Below are 18,796 nucleotides of genomic sequence, written 5' to 3' on the forward strand. Positions count from 1 at the left end.
ATATGCTCTACTATGTTCATAGCAGCATTGTTTGTAATAGCCAGAACCTGGAAACAACCTAGATGCCCTTCAAATGAAGAATGGATGAAGAAAGTATGGAATATATACATATTAGAGTACTACTCAGCAGTAAAAAACAAGGACTTCTTGAAGTTTGCAGGCAAATGTGAGGACTCTTTCTACGCAGTGCACTGGATCAACTCCTCCAAGCCCTGTGGAAATGTAGGCAGGGACATCAGATTCCCAGAGATGTGTGGGTGCATTCTAAGCCCATGCTCTCTCAGGCTTCTAGGCTGCGCCTGTGGAAATGTCGGCAGGGACACCAGATTCCCAGGTATGTGTGGGTGCATTCTAAGCCCGTGCTAAGTCTTCTAGGCTGCACCTGTGGAAATGTAGGCCGGGACATCAGATTCCCAGAGATGTGTAGGTGCTTCTAGGCTGCGCCTGTAGAAATGTCGGCAAGGACATCAGACTTCCAGAGATATGGAGGTGCATTTTAAGCCCGTGCTCTCTCAGGCTTCTAGGCTGCGCCTGTGTGTCATTAATTTTCGTTAGCCTGGTGGTGGCTCCTGGCAGTTTATCCCTTGCCCCAGGGAGAAGGGACATCTACATGCTTGACATGTTTCTCACAGAACTGCTCTTTGGCTTCCCTCAGCATTGGGGAAGTTCCTGGAGAGAAAGAGAAAGGCAGTCTTTTTATGCCTCCCCCCTCCTGCAGTCACCAACCTGGTCAGAACAGACAAGTCCAGTTCTTGAGAATAAGGTCTGTTGTATTTTTCCTGGTACTTTGTACCTGTGTCTGGATCTTGGGCCAAGGTCTTTGAAATCCTCTCCTTCTCTGGAGAACATGGGATGGAATGAGACTTAGAGCATCTCAAAGCTCAATCTCAAGGTTTAGTCAATCTTCTTGACTAGACACGTGATTGCTAAGGTTTCCATTGGTTTCTGGAATTCTGGGAAAGTGTATTTACAATTTGTGGCCATTTGCTTCTTGCTCTATGGAGAGATCCCACTGAAATTCTCCACTCTGCCATTTTTGCTGATGCTGTACCGAGATTTTGTATGAACATAGTTCTATCTTGATGATGTGCTAAACGTTGGCTAACAGAAAACCTCCAGCAGAAAGTCATGGTAAGTAATTGTAAATATGATATTAGAGAGAAAGAGAGCTTTCTGCCTCTGAAACTAGACTTTGAATTTGTAGGTGGCAGATAATGAAGGGGTGGGGTGAGCTGAGTGTTGGAAAACAAGAGCATTCAAGATATTAAGAAATTTGTGAAGTAGTAGCATCTGCTGGTGTCAGGGTACCTCCAGAGTACTGTCCAGGTGGTGTGCGTCTCAGAACAAGGAACTGAGCAGGGACAGGGTAAGAGGAAGTACGTTTCTAAAGAAGGCAGCAGGCCAGAGAAGAAATAGCAGCTTAGCTAGCCCCACTCTACACAGGATTAGGCTTATGTATCACGTAGCTCGGACTTTTGGGCTCATTTGTATAGTGTGGGCTTTATCTTGCATGTACATATCTGTTGTATGTAGTTCTGCATACGGCTTCATTTTTAAAATAACCAGTAAGCATCTTGAATCCTCACTCATGCAGGGATGTGTATTTTGTGTTATTATACAATTAGTCACGGGCATCTTTAGACTCTGGAGTACCTCTGTGCAGTGCCTCCAGCCTGTTCTAGCTGTCTGTAAGGTGGGGAGATGGTTGCTTTTCACCAACTGGATTTTTTTATATACTAATTTTGTAAGAGTTTATAGCAGACCCTCTGTATCTTACTTTCTGCCCTCTTTTCCTGCCTAAATAAGACTTTTTTTTAAAGCAGAAAAGTGTTCGTAATTTGCTGTAGATCAACACATTAATTTCTGCTGCTGTAAGCCTTTCTTTTCATTTCCTTTCATCCCCATCCCTCCTCCTTTCCTTCTCTTTTGATGCTGTAAACACACAAAAAGCTAGTTTGGTGGCACTCAGGAAGCAGAGACAGGCAGATCTGAGTTTAAGCCAGGGCTGTACAAAGAGACCCTGTCTCAAACAAACAAATAAAAGAAGCCAAACAAACAAAAATCCCCAAAGCAAAAAAACCCTCAAAGAAATGACAGACTAAAACAAAAACCCCACAGCTCTTGCCTCAAAGAGACTAAGAAATAGACTTTCCTGAAGTCAAATATGAGTTGACCATGACCCAAGGACAGAAGTTTAGGTCACCCCAAATTTCATGTTCTAGCATATTAATTTCATGAAGTTTTTATAGTAAAAGAATGTTCTGGCTTTATTGTCAGCTTTGTACAAATTAGAGTCACCTGGGAAGAGAAGAGCTAATTTGAGGGACTAGCCTGTGGCCTTGCTTGTGAACTGGTGGTTTTAGTGATGGTGTGGGAGGGCCCAGTCCCTTTCAGCCAGCAGAATACAGGTGGGCCTGGGCTGATCGTGAGCCAGGGAGTAAGCCATGAGCCACGTGTCTCCATGCTTCTGCTTTCGTTCCTGCCCTGACTTCTTTGATGGTGAATTATGACTTGGGCGGTAAGATTAAAGAAACCCTTTCCTCCCCTAAGCTGCTTTTGCTCAGACTGTTTTTTTATTCTTTGGAAATTTTGTACGTTTTGATCATATTCACTCTCCCTCTCCAAATCTTCCTGGATTCATCCCCACTTCCCTTCCCACCCAACCTTGTGTCCTCCCTCCTCAAGTCCAGTCCAGTTTATGCTGCCCAAATATTCTTGGATGTGTGGAGCACATTTTCAGAGAAAGCTGACCCCTTTTCTTGCAGCAGTTACGAACTGTCAGTAGGTCCTCCACTAGCGTAGAACTCGGTGTCCCAACCCCTTCTCCGTGCTGGGCTTTCATTAGGTTAGGCTTGCACACATCTGTATCAGCCTCACAGCCGCTCTGAGTTAGTATGTGCAGCTGCCCAGCTGTGCCCTGAAGACAACAATTTCCATGTAGTCAGTCACCCCATTGGCTCTTATACTCTTCCTACCTCTATTATGCAGTAGGCTCTGAGCCTTTAAAGAGGTTTTCAACCTGGGGGTCAAATGACTCTTTCATAGGGGTTTCTTAACACCATCTGAAATCACAGATATTTACATTACAGTTCATCACAGTGGCAAGGTTATAGTTAGGAAATAGCAATGAAAACAGTTTTGTGGGTGTGGTCACCACAAATGAAGAACTGTATTAAAGGGTCACTGTTTTAGGAGGGTTGAGAACCACTGCTTTAGAGGAAGGGGTGTGTTGTCTTTGTTCCTTTTAGATCTGGACATTCTGAGTCTGGCCAGTGTTTTATCACAACAGAAAAGCAACCTAGAACACACACACAAAAAAAGAAAAAAAGATGTCAAAAGCCTTGAAAAACATTGACAGGTCAGACAGAGGGGCTGCAGCACAGTGGTCAGCTGACATCATCAGCCTGCGGGCTGGCTGAGCTAGGAGTCTGTGGAGTTAATATACTCCAGTTGTAACGGCATTGGGGCAGACACAGTCACTCAGCGACTGTTAGTGGGCTGAGATCACATGGCTTTGGATCTGCTGCCTTCCAGCTTGCCCGCTGTCACTGGTGTGCTCCTCAACCCGCCTTTGGAGAAGGTTCACACACGGTGCTTCTGCTTCTGGGATTTTAGTTCATGTTCCCTCCCTCCCCCCTCCTTCCCATCATCCCTCGTTTTTCTTCCTCCCTCCTCCCTTCTTTCTTTTTTATTCTATTCTCCTTTCTTTCCTCTTTCCCAGGACCTGGTACATTCGAGGTGATCTGTACCCTCACCTGAATGTTTCCTGAGGAAAAGTCCCAAATGATTAGTCTGTGAGACTCCACCTCACATTTGGTCTAACTCAGAGGAAGGAATATTTAAAACAGCAAATTTCTTTTGCTTAGGTTTTATTAGGGAACTGCTAATTGTGCTAAGTATATGAGAGGCCAGGCATTGTGGCCTTTAATTCAAGCACTCAGGAGGCAGAGGCAAGGAGATCTCTGTGAGTTCGAGGCTAGCCTTGTCTATATAGTGAGCTACATAGTGAGACCCTCTCTAAAAAAAAGGATTTGAACAAGTATTTTTATATATAATATAGGATGCAAATGGATATGTATATGTGTAATAAAATGAAAAAATTGTGTATAATTATCTACTGCATGATGACATTTTAATTGAGAACTATACACGTGACAGTGGTCCAATAAGATTATGTTAGTCAGTGATGTAGACTTAGTGTGTGTGAATATATCTATGGTCTTTGCACAACATCTAAATCACCTAAGTGTTCCTGTCACTAAGAGTAGGGCTTATATTCAATATGGCTTTTATTTTCCCTTATTGAAGGTGGAGAGATTTGCTAAATCTTAAGCCTTAGAATAAGCTGATCTTATCCCCTCTCTGACACGCTTTCTCTCTTTCCTCTTTGACCACCACATCTCTCCTATGCGACACTGTGTTCAGGTCTGCAGACATTCTAAGGACAGTCAGTAAGGTGGAATGTATCTAAACTTGCAAGTATGATGCTAATTCCTGTACTAGACAGAGGCTTTCAGTGTTTGGAAGCCAGAAAAATCCCATTGTATTTTAAAATACAATTTCAAAAATGTATTTTAAAATGTAAACCTCTTGGCAATTTGAAAATATTATATCTTGTGATGTGTAAATTATTATTCTTTTAAATATCTGTCCATAATTGATTTGAAAAAGAAGCATATGATCAAAGCAGTTTAATTGCTCCCTAAGAGTATTTTATATTTTACCGAAGGAACTTTCTTTTTAATTGTAAAAGGGGGACAGTGTGTTGACTACTCATTGCAAGGGAAGCTATGGGAAGCATGTTTCCTAGCATGCTGCTTTAGAGAATGTTAATAATTTGTATGACTACTTAAACTACTCTTGTGCTATTATGACTAATGGTAGAAGCACTGCAGATGAGACTGTGTGAAGTAGAGGAACTTCTTATGGACCCTGTGTTCTCTAGCACTCCGCTTCTCGCCTGCTCTTGTCTACAGGACCTTGAACATGAGGAGTAGGAAGGGTGTGAGCTTGTGAGTCCTGATGGCGCTCTTCTTGGTGTGCAGTCCAGCCTGTTCCGTCACTGCGTTGTTATTGGAGGAATCAGTGTGAGACTGTGGTTCTCATTTTGTTTTCAGGATGGTGAGAGACTGTGGTTCTCATTTCTGTTGTTTAAAGTTGTGGTCTGCTTTAATCAGTTAGGCCATGTTAGACAAGGAGTACATCTCAATGCCCAAACCGAGCACTTCCCCTCAGAACAGGATCACATTCTCACTGCTCTGTTTAAAGAATGAGAGACCTGGACAGAACAATCAAGAGAGAAAAGTACAACCAAATCAGAATGGGAGAAGGAACATTATTTTGATTTATCGATTACCTGATTTTTTTAAAAAAAAATTACAGTGACTTTATTGGTAATAGCTTGAAACAAGTTAAGCATTCAGTGCCAATTTGTGAGTATAATACACTACTTCATACACTACTTGATAATAAAAATAACTATTGATGCATATAACAATATGGATGAAATAAAATTATTTTGCTTAGTGAAATAAGCTTTACAAATATATTGTGTGGTTCTAACTATAAAGTTCTTTGACTGTAAAAAAAAAAAAACCTTCAACACTTACCAAATAACTATTAGAGCTAATCAACAAATTCAGCCAAGTCATAGAATACAAAATGAACATATAAAAATATGTTCACTAATAGGTATTTGAAATTGAACCCATTTACAGCAGCAGCAAAGAGTGAAAATACTTGAAGATAAACTAAGAATATGAAAAAGCAAGCTGAAAGAAATTGAAAGCAAAAATAAAGGTTCATGGACTAGAAAAATTAATATAGTTAAAAATATCTTTATTACCCAAAGTTACACACTAATTCCTATAAAACTCCAGTGATGGAGCTGAAGATGTGGCTAAACAGTTAGGAGCACTGTGTGCTCTTGTAAGGACCCAGGCTCAGTTCCAAGCGCTGAATAGTGGCTCACAACCATTTGTAACTCTAGTTTTAAGGGGTCTGATACCTTCTTCTGATATCTTCTTCTGACCTCTGACAGTGCTAGGTACACATGAAGTACACATATAGGCAAAGTATTTCTATATAAATAAATCTAAAAAATATGAAAACTATAAATGACTTTCTTTACAGATAGAGAAATACAATAGAGAAATACAATCATAAACTCATATGGAATCACAAATGTCCTGAGTAGTCAAAACCAATTCTGAGAGTGAGCAAAGCCAGACACAACACAGTTTCAGATTTCAAATTACATTATAAAGATACAGTAATCAAAATAGTGTGATACTGCATAAAGACAGAGCAGAGTCCAGAAGGAAACCCCCGTGTGTCTGTCAGAGGCAGTAAGAATGCCCAGTGGAGAGAGGGCAGTCTTCAGCAGCGGGTGTTGACAAACACCGGAGATCTACAGAGGAAAGGATGAAACTGGGAATCTTACACCATCCAAAAATTACCAACTCGGAATTGGTTAAAGACTTGTCAGCTAGACCGGGCACTGCAGTAGACCGGGTAGTGTAAGACTTTTAGAAGTAGAGGTAGTGAGAATGTTCGGCTATAACACTAAAAATCCCGACTATAAATCTGAAACTGGGCAAGTGGGACAATATAAAACCAAAAGCTTCCTTCTGAACAGCAAAGAAAATAGTCATAAAATGGTAAGACTACCTAAGGAATTGAAGAAAACAAGGAAACCATTCCTCTCATGAAGGATTTATGTTCAAAGTGTGTAAGGAGGCCCTACAAATCAATAACTAAAAGCCAAATAACCCAATTTTAAAAAATAGAGCAAACTCTTGGTAGACATTTCTGGAATACGCAGTGACAGGGGAGAGAAAAGAGGCTCCACATCAGGATCGCTACGGAAATGGGAGCCCAGCTGCAGCGAAGTCTCATGGTATACCTGTAAGGACAGGAAAGTAGTGGTGAGGATGAGAAGCAATTAGAATATTTATTCGCACATGAAATATTCCGAAGGCAAAGTATAGCGACTGTGACAACGGGGTAGTGGTGCCCCAAAGTAATAGCAACATCCTGTGCTGTCCAGAAATCTCAGCTATGGAATTTATTCAGAGTTGATAGTAAACTCTTGAAGATATTGACACTTCTGTGTCCACTGCAGACTATTCAGAATGCCTGAGGTGTGGTAGCATTCTTCAGGTGAAGTGGTATGAAGATGCTTAGACTCTCACAGTATTTAGCCTCCCAAAGAAGGATCTGCTATCAGTAGCAACATAGATGACCCTGGAGGAAGTGTGCTAGTTGAAAAAGACTAGGCACAGGTGACGCACTGCCCGAGCCTTTACACGAGGTGTCTAAAATAGACTCCTAAGACTGGAACCTAGAGTGGCAGTTGTTGGGATGGGGGTAAGGTGAAACAATGTGGCTACATGCTGGAGATCTGAGGCTCATTGTGCCTATAGTTAAAACTATAGGGTACAGTAAGTGCTTGGGTCTCATGTACTGCACACACACAATAAGAAAAAAAAACCTATGTCCTGTAGTCTAGCAGGTAAGAATATTTTTGTAGCCAAATCCAAAGGCCCAGTTCAACAGAGTAGGGTTGTTATAAACAGCAGCCAGGACCGTAACAGCTTAGCCGCCTCTCTAACCCTCCTTTTGTTTTTTGGGACTGCGTCTGATGTAGTGCAGATTAGCCTCAAATTTTCATCCTGCCTCCATCTCCCAAATGCAGGGACTACAGGCATGTGCTGCCACACACTCAGCCAAGGAACTGGATTCTTTGGTTTTTGGTTTCCCATAGTTGTGAATGTTCTTAAATTTGTTTGTATCAGAGGTTGACTTTGAATCCTTGTTCTTCGGGCCCCTACTCTCCAAATGCTAGGAATACAGTTCTGTGCCACTAGTCTGGCTTCAGGTTCTGTTGTCAGGAGTCCTACCTCCCTTTAAGCACTTTATATCACCTAAATGTATTGCTCCAAACAAAGCAAAACAAACTAACCAGCCACCTGGGTTTGATTCTTGGATCCCATGTAGCGGGAATGAGAGACCTGACCCCACAAAGCTGTCCTCTGACTTCCACACATACCATCACATACACACCACACACACCAACAATAACAGAATAAATAAAAATATTCTTACAAGGGTTTGAACAGCAAAATAGAAAACAATACAAAGGCCTTCCAAGTAAACCTTGAAAGTTATAGTTATTTTAGTTATTGCTAATAATTTTTAAAAGTAAAATTACTCATGAATTGTCATTGCCTCTGGTGGAATTAACTTTGATTCTAAGCAACGGTTTAAATCTATGTCACTATTTTCTCTTAAAGGTATTCAGCTGACTTTTCAGTAATAGCCTAGGATCCTTGTTAGTTTTAAAAAATACGTTATCTTTATTGAGCTCTTGAAATTTTTATGCAATGTATTTTGATAATATTTACTCCCCACTTCATCCTCCTAACTTCATGTTCCTGCATTTTTTTTAACTAGCTCATCAAGTCCAATTTATATTGCTCACCTCCTCCTTTATGTGGGCCATCCATTCCAGACAGTCTGTCTACAAGGGCCGTATCCTTAAAGAAAACGCTTCCTGCTTTTGAAGGAAGTGGATTTTATTAAAGGTCTTCTCTGTATCCCTTGAGATGATCATGTGGCTTTTGTTCATTTTTGATTTCTTACATTTGTCTATTTGAATGTGTTGAAGCAATCTCAAGTCTTCGAGATAAAGCCAATTTGATAACTGTGAATGATCTTTTTGATATGTACTTATATTTGGTTTGCAAGTATTTTGTTGAGAATGTTTGCATTCTAGGATCTATAGTTTTCAGTTGTTTTGTATTATATGTATGTGTGTTTATCTGGTTTTTATATTAAAGTAGTACTGGCTTAATAGAAGGGGTTTGGGAGTGTTCCTTCTATTTTAGAGTAATTTAAGGAGTGTTAATTACAGATCTCTGAAAGTCTGGTAGACTTCTACTGTAAATTCTTCTGGAGCTCAGCTGCTATTTTGTTTGTTTGTTTTTGTTTTCAGTTGGAAGAATGTGTTTATTTATTTTTCTTCTATGTCCCAGATCTGTTTTAAGTTACTGATCTTATTATTTTTGTTATGATATCTGATTGTATTGTATTTAATTACAGGTTAAAACTTGAAATCAGTAGCAAAAGAAACAGATGAAAATGTTCAAAGTGATGGAGATTAAAAAACATACTAGTGGATCATGGAGATGGAATATACTTTTGAAGAAATTAAGACAGAAATAAAAATTTCTTGGAATTAAATGAAAATATAACATAAGCAAACCTCCAGGGTAGGAAAGCAGTCCAAAAAGCAAAACTCTAAGTGTCTGTATTTAAAAGTCAGAAAGCACAGATAGATAACTTAGTGATGAACCTCAAGAGTTTTGAAAAGCAAGGAAATAAAAGCAACCCAAAAGCAGTAAGACAGAAGAAATAATCACACTCATGCCAGAAATGAATGAAATGGAAACAAACTAATGGCTTCTGTGATAGGGAGAATTAGTCTTCCTCAGAGAGGCACCCCTTATTGGTTCTCCAATACCAAGTTGTTAGTCCTTATCTCAGCTACTTTTCTATAGCTGTGAATAAAACACCACAAGCAAGGCAACTTTTTGGTGTTTTTGTTTGTTTGTTTGTTTGTTTTTTTGAGACAGGGTTTCTCTGTGGTTTTGGAGCCTGTCCTGGAACTAGCTCTTGTAGACCAGGCTGGTCTCGAACTCACAGAGATCCGCCTGCCTCTGCCTCCCGAGTGCTGGGATTAAAGGCGTGCGCCACCATTGCCCGGCAACTTCTGAAATAAAGAATTTAATGTGCAGCTCTGGTTTCAGAGGTCAGTAGAGTAATAACGATTATGTTGGGAGTATGGAAGCAGGCTGAAAGACGTGGCACTGGAGCAGTATCTGAGAACATATATGTTGAGACATCAGGGAGGAAGGGAGGGAGAGGGAGTGTGTGTCTTAGTTAGGGGTTTCTATTGCTGTGAAGAGACACCATGACCATGGCAAATTTTATAAGGAGAACATTTAATTGGGGTGGTTCTCTTACAGTTGCAGAGGTTCAGTTCATTATCATCATGGCAGGAAGCATGGCAACATGCAGGCAGACATGGTGCTGGCAAAATAACCAAAAGTTTTACATCTTGCAGGCAACAGGAAGTGGTCCCAGTGTCACACTGAGAACCTTGAGCAAATGAGACCTCAAAGTCCACTTTCACAGTGACACAATTTTTTTTTTCCAACAAGGTCATACCTATTCTAACAAAGCCACACCTCCCTGTAGTGATGCTCCCTTCTGGGGCCATTCTCTTTCAAATCATCACAGAGGGAGGGAGGGAGGGAGGGATGGAGGGAGGGAGGGAGAGAAAGCACGCTTGCTTGCTTGCTTGCTAACGAGAGAGAGAGAGAGAGAGAGAGAGAGAGAGAGAGAGAGAGAGAACGCTTGCTTGCTTGCTTGCTTGCTGACTGGGGTGGTTTCAGGAACCCAGCCCCAGTAACACACCTCTTCCAACAAGGCCACACCTTTGAAGCCTTCCCACATAGTTCTACCTACAGGGGATTAAGTATTTAAATATATTGCCTATGGGGCCATTCTCATTCAAACTACTACAATCTTGAAATCACATACATACAAGCAAAACTACCTGGACTCAGCAGGAAACTCTGTGTGTGTGTGTGTGTGTGTGTGTGTGTGTGTGTGTGTGTGTGTGTATCAAAACACAGGGTCACACACATATATACATACATACATACATATATATTTGTTTGAACTTGTATTTGTTTGAACTTGAATGAATTCTGTGACACAGTATTTTAAGGTTATTCCCAGAACTATTATTGATAGCCTTATCCTGGTATTATCAGAAGTCTAGAAATTTCACATAACTGCTGTTTATAAGAAGAAATTGATTCTTTTGAAATATTCTAGGGCCAATCTAGAAACTCTTAAAGTTTGAGGCCAAAAAGGACTGGTTGTAGGTCTTGTTAGAAGTTATCAAATATCAAAAGGTTTAAGACACTTGAGTAAATACGATCACATGTTACTGTGAAATCATTTACTAACACTCATTTAAGAGGAGGCACAATGGAAAGACTCGAAAGATGAGTACACAAAGTCCCATTAACTCATGGATGCCCTGAGAAACCTTGAACATAAGCCAAACATCACCCTGACATCACATATGACACTTGTCTTTATCTCCCTCCCCCTTTTATTGAACATAGATTCTTTTCTCATATAACCTGAATAAAGTTTCCCCTCTGCACTCCTCCCAGTTCCTCCACACCTCCTCTCCCATCCAGATCTGTTGATGGAGAGAGGGCCTGCTTTTCATCCCTGCCGCCTGGCTAGCTTACACCCAAAATAACCACACAGAAATTGTATTCATTAAAACACTGCTTGGCCCATTAGCTCTAGTTTCTTATTGGCTAACTCTTATATCTTAATTTAACCCATTTCTATTAATCTGTATATCACCACGAGGTTGTGGCTTACTGGGAAAGATTTAGTTTTTTACCAGTGTTTTTATATCAATGCTCAGTGTTTAAAAACTTGGAAATAATTCCCGTCAACTCCTCACCACATTTGGAGTATCTTGTGTATACTTAAAATTTATATTTATATTCTATGAATCTTCTTCTAAAGATTACATTTTTCTTATGTATGTTTAATTTTATACTTCCTTAAACAATAAGCAGTTTTTGCTTTAGAAAAAAATTACATTTTAAAAAATAATTGAGATTATAATTACATCATCCCACCTTCTCTTTACCACCTTCAAAACCTCCTCCATGCCCCCCTTTGCTCACTTTCAAGTTCATGACTTCTTTTTTCATTAATTATTGTTACATATGTGTATAAACATATGTTTCTAAATATATAAATACAATCTGCTAAGTCTGTATAATGTTATTTGTGTGTATGTTTTCAGGGATGATCACTTGGTATTGGATAACCAATTAGTGTGTTCTTCCTGAGAAAAACTATTTCTCCTGCTCTCAGCATTTCTAAGTTGTCCCTGGTTCTTTATGTAGGGTTGAGGCCTCTTGGGTTTTCCCCGATCCAGTCCAATGAGGAGTGTCAGTTATGGGTTCCATCTCATAGAGTGGGCCTTAAATCAGACATTGGTTGGTCCGTTCCACAAGGTTTGTGCCACCATTGTCTTAATATATTTTGCAGGCAGGACAGATTATAGATCAAAATTTCGTGGCTGAATTTGTGTTTAAGTTTCTCTTTAGGTAGCCTGCAGAGTACCTTTCCTTGTCAAAGACAGTAGAACATGGGGCTGAGGGCACTATGTAGGCCTTAGCTCAACTTCTCCAGTGAGTTGTGTGGGTGCTGTCCTCAATTGGGGCCTTGCTGTTAGTTTGTGGAGAACTATTATTTATGGATAATTTGCATTGGTATAGATCTTTGTATATTGATACAAGTTCAAATTGTATTTGTTATATTGAATATGCTCCTATTTCTGTTTACAATATTTGTACACGTATGTATTTTATCATATTGTATGCATTCATGCTTCTACCTCTAGTTAAGACATTTTGTATATTGATGCAATTTTAGGATACATTTATCATATTGCATTATATATTTCTACCTCTGATCAAGATATTTATATATTTTTTACATTTTAATGACAGTGTCCTTTACTGCACAGTTTAATATTCTGATATGAAGCTTTATGTTGAAATAGGAGCGGCTGGGCTGCGTCCACAGCACCCCGGCCGCCTGCTAGCTCATGCCCGAAATAACAACACACAAACTGTATTCATTTAAACACTGCTTGGCCCATTTCTATCTAGCCTCTTCTAGGCTAATTCTTGCACCTGGACTAGCCCATTTCTAATAATGTGTGTAAGCACCTCAAGGTGCGCTTACTGGGAAGATTCTAACCTACGTCCATCCTGGGTCGGAGCTTCATCGCATGTGCCTCAGAGAGCAGAGCTATCACGTCTACCCAGGAGAGCTGAGCATGGCATCTGAGCTCACTTCCTCTTCCTCCCAGCATCCTGTTCTGTTTACTCCTCCCACCTATGTTTTAACCTATCAGGGCCAAGGAGTTTCTTTATTGCTTAGCCAATGAAATCAACAGATTGATATATGACACTCCCACATCAGCTTTAATCTATAAGTTATTTAGGTATTAAGTATTAAAAGTCAATAGTCATTCATGTTTGTAATACTTTTAGTCAGACTAATTAGGTTCTTTAGATACATAGAGATTGTATTCTGCATAGATAGGTAAACCCTCAGCCACTTCAAAGATCTGTAGAATCTGGCATTTATATAACTTGGGGTTCTGTTGATGCAAACACTATTGCCTCTGGCAGCACCGATCTATTCCTGAGAGAATGTTAAGCATCAAAGACACTCCACTTGGGGTTTTCTTTTTTTCTTGGTACAACTGGCCTTTGGGCAAGGAACTGCCCATGCCTTGACCACTGACAAAGTGCACGATGTCTAGACTGGACAAGCAGGATACAAGAAAAAAGACGGCCAAATCTTGCCAAGTTAGGGTAAGATGGTTCTGAAAATTTTCCTGCCTCTGAAAATGGTCTGTCAATTACGCTAGGCCTTAGCCAAAGTTGATTGCTTCAACATTGCAAATGAGACTTTGGGTGATTGCTCAGGCAGTCAATTGTTTCTGTCCATCTACTACACATTTTGGAAAGCTGCTTGATTGCACCTTCTGCCTAGTCAAGTAATATTGTATCCTTTCTCAGGCCTTCGATGGGGTTGAAGACTATCTAATCTAATTAGTTACTGTCTTCTTATGATCTAGCCAAGCCATTTCCAATACAAGACTTAGACTCCTTAGGATAGAATATTTATTAAAACATTAGCATATGGCCAGGTGATGGTGGTGCACGCCTTTAATTCCAGGAGACAGAGGCAGTCAGATCTCTGTGAGTTTGAGGTCAGCCTGGTCTACAAGAGCTAGTTCTAGGACATGCTCCAAAGCTACAGAGAAACCCTGTCTCGAAAAACCAAAAAAAAAAAAAAAAAATTCCTTGCTTAATATTGTTTATGCTGGTTGTAATTCTAACTTTATACTTGATATCTGTTCCTATTGTACATAATTTTGTATTGGCTTTGGACTCTTATTTAAACAAAAGGGGGAGGTACTATGGGAGCTCCTTCAGCCAATAGCCTTTAAGATACAAGCCTAATTGGGCACGGTCTTTTATACTATAAGTGCAGCTGTAAAGCACACACTTACTGTCTTGCTTCTGGCTCTTGCTTCAGGCTGCTAGATTCAGTTCCTGTCCCCCGTTCATGCACAGGACTGTGATCTAGGACAATGATCTCTGAGTCTCCCCTAAATAAATAACCCTTTATTATACATAATTCTGAACTAGTGTGGGATTATTTTGTAACTTCCATCATCAGATTATGAACATTTAAGTGTTACTCAGCCATTTGAGTTTGGTCTATTGAGAATTCTCTGTTTAGAACTCTATCCCATTTTTTATTATGTTTTTTGATACCTAGTTTCCTGAACTTTTTTTTTTATAATTTGGATATTAGACCTTTATTGGATGTAGAGTTGGCAAAAATCTTTTCCCATTATGTAGGGTGCCACTTTGTTTGAATAATGGTTTCCTTAGCCTTACAGAAGCTTTTTAGTTTTGTGGGTTCCGTTTTATTAATTGTTGGTCTTAGTGCCTGCATTAATGGTGTTCTGTTCAGAAAGTCTTTTCTTGTTTTACTGCATTCAAGGCCATTCCCCACTTTCTCTTCTGTTAGGTTCAGTGTATCTTGTTTTGTGTTGAGGGCTTTGATCCATTTGGAGTTGAGTTTTGTGCATGGTGATAGATATGGATCTTTTTGCATTCTTCTAACTACTGATAGCCAGTTTGACCAGTACCATTTGTTGAAGATGCTTCCTTTTTTTCCAGTGTATATTTCTGTCTTCTTTATCAAAAACCAGTGTCCATTGGTGTATGAGTTTCTGTCTAGATATTCATATTGATTCCATTGATAAATTTGTCTTTTTTGTGCCGATGTCATGCTGTTTTTATTTCTCTAGCTCTGTAGTACAAATTGAAATCGGGGATAGTGTGACTTCCCACTCTTTTATTATTCAGGATTGTTTTAGCTATCTTGGGTCATTTGTGTTTTCATCTGAAGCTGAAAATTACCTTCTTAAGATCTGTAAAGAATTGTGTTGGAAGTTTGTTGGGGATTGCATTGAATCTGTAGATTGCTTTTGGCAGAATGGCCATTTTTTACTATATTAATATTACTGATGCATGTGTATGGGAGATTTTTTTCATTTCCTGATATCTTTGATTTCTTTCTTCAGTAAAGTTTTTATGATGTAAATCTTTCACTTGCTTGATCAGAGTTATCATAAGATATTTTATATTATTTGAGGCTGTTGTGAAAGGTGTTGTTTCCCTGATTTCTTTCTCAGCCCATTTGTCATTTGAATATAGGAGGAATACTAATTTTTGTGCATTAATTTTGTATCCAGTTACTTTGCTGAAGATGTTGAGCAGCTGTAGAGTTTCCCAGTGTTTTTTTGTATCACTTATGTTTACTATTATATCGTCTGCAAGTAAAGATGCTGTGACTTCTTCCTTTCCAATTCTAGTTTCATTATTTTTAGAGGTTGGTCTTTTCATAGTGTCCCAGATTTTCTGGATGTTTTGTGTCAGGAACTTTTTAGATATAACAGTTTTTGACCAATGTATCTATTCTATTGTATCTTCTGTGCCTGAGATTTTTTTCTTCCATTTCTTGTATTCTGTTGGTAAAGCCTACTTCTGTAGTTCTTGTTCAAATTCTCAAACCTTTCATTTCCATTATTCCCTGCTTGTGTTTTCTTAATGGAGTCTGTTGGGGATGGGATCAGGGAGGAAAGGAAGACTGGAGCAGGTTTTCTGCTACAGAGTTGGGATGAGACTGGGGTACTGGATCCAGAGGAGCAGGAGTAGAGGTGTGTATCCACCCTGGACCTACTTGTTTCCTGGCAAGAGCAGACCTTGGTTGTGTTAGCAGGTGGTACCTACTGCAGTTGGGGACTGGGCCAAAGCAACAAGTAGGGGTATGGGGGGTAGAAGGGAAGATGGTATCAACAGGAGATAAGATGGGGTGCAGTGAAGGCTGCCACAGGTGCTCTGCTGCAGAACTGGGGTGAGACTTGGGGATTGGGCCTAGGGGGAACAGAGAGAGTCATTTGTCATTCTGGATCTCTGTTACCTCGCTCAATGTGATCCTTTCTAGTTCCATCCATTTACCTGCAAAGTTCATGACTTAATTTTTACAGCTAAATATTATTCTTTAGTGTACATGAAGCACATCTTCGTTATCCTTAAGTTTCATATCTGTTGTCAAAAGGGTGACAGTAAGCATTGCTGAGCACATGGCTGTAGAGTAGGATGTCAAATTCTTCGGGCATTTACCCAGGAGTGGTATAGTTGGGTCATATGGTAAATTTACTTTCTTCTCCATACTGATTTCCAGAGTGACTACACTAGTTTCATTCCCAGCAACAATGAACAAGGGATCCCTTTACCACAACCTCACCAGTGTTTATTCTCGGTTGGTTTGTGGATCTTAGATCTTGATAGCGTGAGATGAAATCACAAGGTTGTTTTAGTTGCTTTTGCCTAATTGGTAAAGATGACAAACTCTTTTTGAGGTATTTCTTGGCCAGTTTTATGTCTTCTATTGGGAACTCTGTTCAGACCCCTAACCCATTTTTCAATTTACTTTTTATTGAACATTTTTTTTCATACAATATATTCTGATCACTGTTTTTCCCTCTCTCATCTCCTCCCAGATCCTTCCAACCTCTCCATTATTTCTATTCCGTGGCTTCTTTTTATCTCTTTAGAAAACAGGAAATAACAAAACAAATCAGATTAAAACAAAACAAACAAAAAGCATGAGAAACGCATACACCAAACCCATGAAAAACACAAACCATAGTATATAAGCAAAGACCAGTAAGGTTAAAAAATTTATGCCTAAACAAGCATCATGAGACTAAAAATACCATTGAGTTCCTTTTGTGGTGCCCATCTACTTCTGGACACGAGGCCTTCCCCTAACGATGATATGTGTACCCAGTGAGACTCTGTTGAAGAAACTAATTTTCCTTTGTTGAGTGATTTTCAGTTGAAGATAGCTTCTGGGTTAGGGATAGGAGCTATGTCTATTTCTCCTGTCAGCACTGGGATTCATCTTAGATCTAGAATTGGCCCTAGAATCTTGAATGGACTGTGCTTGTAGTTCTAGCTGTCCTGGAACTTGCTCTGTAGACCAGGCTGGCCTCAAACTCATAGAGATATGCCTGCCTCTGCCTCCCAAGTGCTAGGTTTAAAGGTGTGTGCCACCATGTGGCACTGAATATTTCTACAGCAGACTTCTGCTATTAGTTTGCAGATTAAGGACTCTCCTAAATGTGTGTAAAAACCTTTAGAATGCTGAAAATAAGATATATTTTAAATTATGTCTGAAGACTAAAACCATGACTTTGTATTTTTTTAATCAATTGCAGTAAATGTAGTGCTGGAGCCCAACTGGTGACCTAGGAACTGGAAACTTGAGTACTCCATGACCCTGTGAGCCGCAGTGTTTCCACTCTCTAACTTCTAGTTTTTCTGTCTCTTTTACTAGGCCTATGCAGCGGTGTTACAGCAACAAGCTAAGGACAGCAGACAAAGTTCAACAGGAATAGCTTGTTTTGGCACCTCTCTCCCAGAAGAAAAACTCAATGACTTTCGTGATGAGCAAATTGGACAGTTGCAAGAGCTGATGCAGGAGGCTACTAAACCCAATCGGCAGTTTAGTATCACTGAGTCAACGAAACCTAAATTGTGATATATAAATCTTAACGAAGCATGTTAAATTTATAACCTTATACCTCATCTCTCATTGGCTCTTTAAGACATATCACTGCAGCTTTAGTGGAATAGTATCTTATTTTGGGACAGTGTGAATGATTCATTGATCAAGATCACAAAGGGTACACTCTGCTGTCACTGGAATATTGTATTTGCTGTGTGGAATGTAATTTTGTGGAATTTAAATTTTGGACTAAAAGGTGTAAAGAAGAACACACTTTGGAATTGTACTGAAAATTTCTCTTTTGTATAGGAATATTTTAAATTTTATTCCCATCAAGCATTAGCTCATGGCTTGTTTCTAGTTTCATCAGTTAAATAAATAAATCATGATACCGGTAGATGTGAATTTCAGTAAGTTTATCATTAGATGTTTTGTCATTCTGAACGTCCCACCATGTCTCCTTCAATAGTGCACTCCTGGCTACCACTCAGAACGTCCTCTTTGAGTCACTTAGAATGCAAGTTTTAAGAAGAGCTTTAAGATTCATTTTTTGAGAATTTCACTTATTGCCTAAAGGGTGGGGAGATGAAAACTACTATGTTGACGTATACATTTAAAAATAAAATACCTATCAAGACCTGAGTGTAAGCTGGGCAACTGATTGGATACTGGAGCAATAGAAGTTGGACCAGGGAGCTGTTTCCATTGGTAAAATGTTTTCTGGGAAAGCACAAAGACTCAAGTGCAGATTTCTGGAACCTACATGAAGTGCAGATTTTGAACCTAGGGATGAGGACGCAGAGACATGCACATCCCTGTGGCTCTCCAGCCAGCCTGTGGGTTCCGGGATCAGTGAGACCTACTTCCAAAAAGTGGAGATCAATAGAGGAAGAGCCTTCTGTAGATTGTCTACATATGACACCTTCCGTAAGGTAGGTTCTATAGATTGTCTACATGTGACACCTACTGTAAGGTAGGTTCTATAGACAAAAAGGGTCTGGGGAGCTGCAGTGTGGTC

General features: G+C 39.7%; 1 protein-coding gene across 2 annotated transcripts in view; it reads left to right on the forward strand.

Moving 5' to 3' along the window:
* Positions 1 to 18,175, forward strand: part of Sdhaf3 (succinate dehydrogenase complex assembly factor 3) — a 44,073-nt gene extending 25,898 nt beyond the window's left edge. For both annotated transcript variants that reach the window (XM_050162277.1, XM_050162278.1), the window contains one exon: positions 17,608 to 18,175. In XM_050162277.1, coding sequence (XP_050018234.1) covers positions 17,608 to 17,811 — 204 coding nt within the window. In that variant the 3' untranslated portion in view covers positions 17,812 to 18,175. The remainder of the gene's footprint in view (positions 1 to 17,607) is intronic.
* The last annotated feature ends 621 nt before the right edge of the window (positions 18,176 to 18,796 follow it).

Source organism: Alexandromys fortis, unplaced genomic scaffold (assembly GCF_014885135.2).
Source record: "Alexandromys fortis isolate MF-2015 unplaced genomic scaffold, M_Fortis_MF-2015_v1.1 scaffold_110, whole genome shotgun sequence".
Taxonomy (NCBI): domain Eukaryota; kingdom Metazoa; phylum Chordata; class Mammalia; order Rodentia; family Cricetidae; genus Alexandromys; species Alexandromys fortis.